The 5,493-nt window shown below is 41.5% G+C and overlaps 1 protein-coding gene across 1 annotated transcript; it reads left to right on the forward strand.

The window, feature by feature from the left end:
* Positions 1-671: 671 nt before the first annotated feature.
* Positions 672-2,462, forward strand: LOC105046219 (uncharacterized). Its single transcript, XM_010924731.4, has one exon. It carries the CDS (start codon positions 672-674, stop codon positions 2,460-2,462), a length of 1,791 nt encoding a protein of 596 aa, XP_010923033.3.
* The last annotated feature ends 3,031 nt before the right edge of the window (positions 2,463-5,493 follow it).

Genomic DNA, 5,493 nt, shown 5'->3' on the forward strand with positions numbered 1-5,493 from the left:
CACAAGCATTGCTAGCCTATCTCTCCCAACCCCTCAAAAAGAAACTTTATTAAAAAAAAAATAATAATAATAATAAGAGTCAAACTCTATCTCTGTCGATTATTAAAATAGGGCACCCGATTTGCCTGCAGCTCATTTATGTGGATCATTTAATTTTAGAAAATTATTTACTTTCTACTTAAAACCAGGGGTAAAAATACAAGTTTTTTCACATTTAATTATATCAAAACGGTTACAAATATATGCATCATCAAAAGCTATATTCTATTATGCATGAAAGTATTGCATGATTATCTTTTACATATGCTTAAAATCTGTCTTCGAAGTCATAGAAAAAAAATATTTTATCAATGAATGTCTTTGATGTTTCCTCCTCCATTTTGGCTTCTTTTTTTTTTGATGCATGCGTCTACATATGAACCGACACTTATCAACTCTCTATGGAAACATGGTGCAAAAAAAGCTTCTTTTTTTATACATTGCAGGAAGCATTTCATTTCCAGTTCTTCTAAATTCTGTGGATAATCCTGATGGAAGGGCATGCATCAGAAAATGCTGGGTACTCTGAAATACTCCGGCCAAATACATATCCTTTGATTTGTCAGAATGTAGCTTGTGGCTCGACCACCTCTCGAGACCAGGCTGGTCCATCTAAAGGCGCTGGAGATCTCATGGAGGATCCACCAAAGTATCCTCCTGCTATATTTTATGCTATAGATACCGATGATGAAGATACCAATGATGATGAAGATATTACCATAGAGGAGCTTGAGGCACGGATACGCCACGCGAGCATGCGGATAGAAAGGTGGCGAAAGAAGCATGGGCAGCATCCAGCTACAAAGACGAAAGGAAGGCCTTCGGAACAAGCCCGGAGAAAACAAATGTCTCGAGCCCAGGATAAGGTCTTGGACTACATGCTCATGCTCATGGACATGGGCGGTGCCCGGGGCTTCGTGTATGGCATCATCCCCGAGAAGGGAAAGCCCGTGAGCGGCGCATCCGATAATCTGAGGGGCTGGTGGAAGGAGAAGGTGCGATTCGATCATAATGGCCCTACTGCCGTGGAGAGATTCCAGCTCGAGAACAGCATTCCATTATCTGCGATGAATGCCTCGGTCTCAAGTCCGCAGCAGCTGATGGGGTTCCAGGATTCAACACTGGGCTCCATGCTGTCTGCATTGATGCAGCAATGCCAGCCTCCTCAGAGGAGGTTCCCATTGGACCGGCGCGTTCCGCCGCCCTGGTGGCCGACCATGGAGGAGGGCTGGTGGCAGGATCTAGGATTGTCTGCTGATCAAGGGCCATTGCCGTATAGGAAGCCGCATGATCTCAAAAAAGCCTGGAAGGCCGGTGTCCTTATTGCAGTTATCAGAAACATCTCCCCGAATTTTGATCAGGTTCAGAAGACAGTGCAGAGGTCTAGATGTCTCCGAGGCAAAATGTCCGCAAAGGAGAGAACAATTTGGTATTCTGTGCTTCATCAAGAGATGCAGTTGTACATGGAGCACCACCCTGATGCTCCTCAGGGGTTTCTGAGCCTGAGTAGGGCTGCCTCTTCTAGCAGCAGTGATGATAAATATGATGTTGAGATTGAGGTTGATTCTAATGATATAGTAGATTGCAAACTTGCTGAGAGGGTCGATGCCGAGGAGGGCCGAAGAGGTTTGCCTCTGGATAACAACAATGAGCAGCAGCAGAAACAAAGTAAGAGAAGTTCTGCATGGGATAATCCTCTTCAGCCAGCTTTGTTTGCAGATCAGACCCTGGCTGTGGATCAGAATTCTCTCCAGGAGGAACCGACGGAAGGCCCCGATCCCGTACCACAGCCGGTTGCGAGTCTGAATACCTCAATGCAGACACCAAATGTTGGTACAAATTGTTTTCTACTGGTGCATGCTGGTGTGGAACAAAGGTGTGGAACAAATGTTGGTACGAATTGTCTTCTGCCAATGCCTTGTCATCCGCAAACAGGTTTGAATCCAAGTGACCTCATGCAGGTGCCAAATGTTGGTGCAAAGGGTCTTCTGCGGGTGCCTGGGGTGGAACCAAATTGTTTTCGGCAACCAGCTTTGAATCAAAATGCCCCCCTGCCTACACCAAATGCCGGTCCAAATAGTCTTCTATCGATGCCTTGTGTGGGACAAAATTGTCTTCAGCAACCGACTCATCTGATTCCATACCCTCTTCTGCAGCAAACTACAATCGATCCGAAGCTTCCTTATGGAAACTATGCTGGCCGGGGCATCGGAATGGCAAGAAGAATGTTTGAAGAAACCAGCAGAGGAGTGCAGCCTCCTCAGAACTTTCATGTTCGGACTAATACTTCGGAACCAGCATTCGATAACCCGCCCAGTGGTTTTGATAGTGACTTGATATATGATTCTTCTTTCAATTATACCGATACGGGAGGCTCACTGATAAATAAACATGATTCTTCTTGGTTCGTTCGAAATAATTAGTAGTGACTTGATCAGATGACCTGCAGAAACATTGGAATGTGAAGCAGAAGGTTCATTCATCATTCTCAGAGTCTGATTCTTCTTTCTGGACTTCTCTATTGGAGAACCAATACATAGGTTAGCTAACATTTCTCTATATTCTGCAGACAATTATACCGCCTTTTATCCATTTTCAGAATAGAGCTTACTGAAGAATTTCCTTCCTAGGCCATCTTTTGATATGATACGGGGAAGGCTTTCTGTCAAACAACAGAGACTCTAAGGTATCAAATTGAAGTGTTTAGGATTGGAAACACAAAGTTGAGGCTCTATTTATTGCAGTTTGTTATATTGGATGTAAGCTATTCCCACATTGATCGATGTGCTTAAGTACATGTGGGCCTTTGAAACTTCCATATCATTTTAATTAAAGCATGCCTCTTTTTTTTTTTTTGTTCTTTGAACTGTCTTACCTTTTCTGTGAACTGAGTTGTATGCCATGCCTTTTAAAGCTAAAGGTTCGTTATATTTGCTGAATGTGAGGCCTTTTAGTCATCATTGCACCTTAAGATGTAAATCTTCTGAATGAATGGGATCATACCATCTGACTCTCCTATGGGTGGCTGCAGAACTCCTCGATAAGAAACAATGACATGATTTGATGTTGTTCTTGGTTTTCTTTTTAATGTGTTGCCACATTTGCAGTTATTTGGGTGAGCTTTGCTGACCATCTAATCTCCACCTGTGACCCATCTGTCCTGATGATATTCTTTGATTTCCACCAAGTTCACTTGCATGAGATGTCACAGCACGCTCTAACGAATCTGATGCCTCTATCTCCTCTCTTCATTCATATCCTAGTGCTCTACAAGTATGGATAAGAAGCTGTTTCACTTTGGTTATAAAACTCCAAGTCACATACCAAATGTTCACCTGAGATTGCATGCACTAGACGATATTCATGTCCTGGGTTCCTTCATTGATTCTGAGATATAAATTTGAAACCAAGCTTCCTGGGTTGCTTCACTAGTGGAAAATCTTGTGGAGAATATTCAAGGAGGATTCTCACTTTGGTTAAGCGGTAGCCAAGCATTGAGAATTTTCCACTATCTGCTTTTTGCTCATTCCTTGATGAGTCACACTAATTCACAAGGGGGTGGTAGCAAAGATATGACAAAAAGATCATCAGGGGATGATCCTGTCCACTTATGGCCTGTTCGCAAAATAATATTTTCCACAAAATCTCAAAGGGAGTGTAAAATCTAACCCAAACAGGTAACTCATTAACTACATATTTCTATCCATCCATTCCATCCAAAATTGGCAACAATTAAATGTATCCTTTTCTATCCATTCTGGAAATAAAACAAAGAGATGAAAATTATTCCATTAAACAAATAGACTGAGATTGTTCCAACCCAGAAAGCAAATTATCAGCTCCTCGGAGCACGAAATCTTTAGAAACGAGTTAGCTCCACTATGAAGTGGAAGCAAACTTTCAAATACAGGTTTGGAATCACACAAATGGAGTTCACTATTAGTACTACAAGATTGATAAGAAGCTCATAGGTTGAAAAGATATCGGTTCAATTCCCTGTTAGTCTCTTTCTTGAGGACTTCTTTAATGACCGAAGCTCAGGGAACAGTTTAAGATCCTCTCGACATAGCCTTCTTGACCCCGGAGGACCCTGTTCTGTTCGTATCCTGGCTAACAAGCCAGCCTTCCATTTTCCACTCTCTTTTCTAGGTTTTGACTTCACATCTGGCTGCTAATTCAGCGAAGTATCTAGGTTGGAACAGGATCAGACTTGTGCTGGACCATGCAAGATCTGAATTAAAACTCTGGAGCTAAAGTTGGATGGGTTCAAAAGATTAACACCATGACTAGCCTCCCAATGCCCTATATGCTATTACAAGATCAACGAAATAGATCCTGTTTGGCCATAACAAACGGAACCCAAGCAGGCATAGCCTAACAATTGCAGGGTTAGGATTTGGTAACATCTCTTGGATAGAATAAGATGTCAGAGAAAGGTGGTAAACTTCTGGAAGTCTAAAAATAAGTAAAATAAAATAAAACATTGTGAGTAACAATCTGGTAGTTACCAAAAGTAACTCAGAAGATTTTCATTATGATGATTAATATTCAGAATGTTGTTGACCAATCATACAACCCAAAGAGAAAAATGTTTTCTCATTTAGTCATATGGTGACATTGATGAGAAAAAAATGAGATTCATCTCAGCCATGCAAATAATTAAGTTGCTATGATTGAAATGAGTGGGCTCGATCTATTTTCTTCTGGATCGGTAACAACAGTTCCCGATCTGAATTTAAGACACCACTTCTCCAAACCTAACTTGCTTAATATGCACTCCAGCTTTTCAGTTCGCAAACATTATTTATGCAAGCTTTGGACAAGATAGATTTCAGTAGATTTTAAGGGCAAAAAAGGTGGCCAAGTACACGAGGCTCCCGCTACTGCAGGACCTCAAGAGGGTCTGGGGCAGCCCAAAGATTTACAGCCAAAACAATATTGACTTCGTTTATGATGAAGATGTAACTGGCTTCGGCAAATGTTTCGGTAACTTGTTCCATTTCATCAGATAGTCAGAATTTTGTTCTTTCAAAAACTACAAACATCTTTAGTCTTACTAATATCATTGTTGCTGAACAGCTGCATACCCATTCTTGTTAGCTCATATTATGCAAACACATTTTTAGCCATTAAATAAGTTGACAATCTGCAAATGCTTGCATTGAGATGACCTAAATCCAACCGGAATCAAGCCAAAGCACCAGTTGAAAACTGGGATCCAGCATGTTCATGCATTGGTTCTTCACTGAACTGGTCCATGTGACAAAAGGAGTTAATATAAGAAAAAAGTTCGCAATCTCATGTTTACTTGTGACAGCAATGCATAAAAGCAATATTGTGCAATTTCTATAGGTTCATCCATTTGGCACAAGATGCATGAGGACTTTTAATGGGCTGGAAAAGGGCGGAGCAGAGAGATAACACCTTCCATGTAACAGACTAGACCAGACAATC

The sequence above is a fragment of the Elaeis guineensis genome, chromosome 5, assembly GCF_000442705.2.
Source record: "Elaeis guineensis isolate ETL-2024a chromosome 5, EG11, whole genome shotgun sequence".
NCBI classification, from domain to species: Eukaryota; Viridiplantae; Streptophyta; class Magnoliopsida; order Arecales; family Arecaceae; genus Elaeis; species Elaeis guineensis.

Bases quoted from the DNA above. Each gene is read 5' to 3' on its own strand.
- LOC105046219 (XM_010924731.4), top strand. From the start codon at position 672: ATGGAGGATCCACCAAAGTATCCTCCTGCTATATTTTATGCTATAGAT.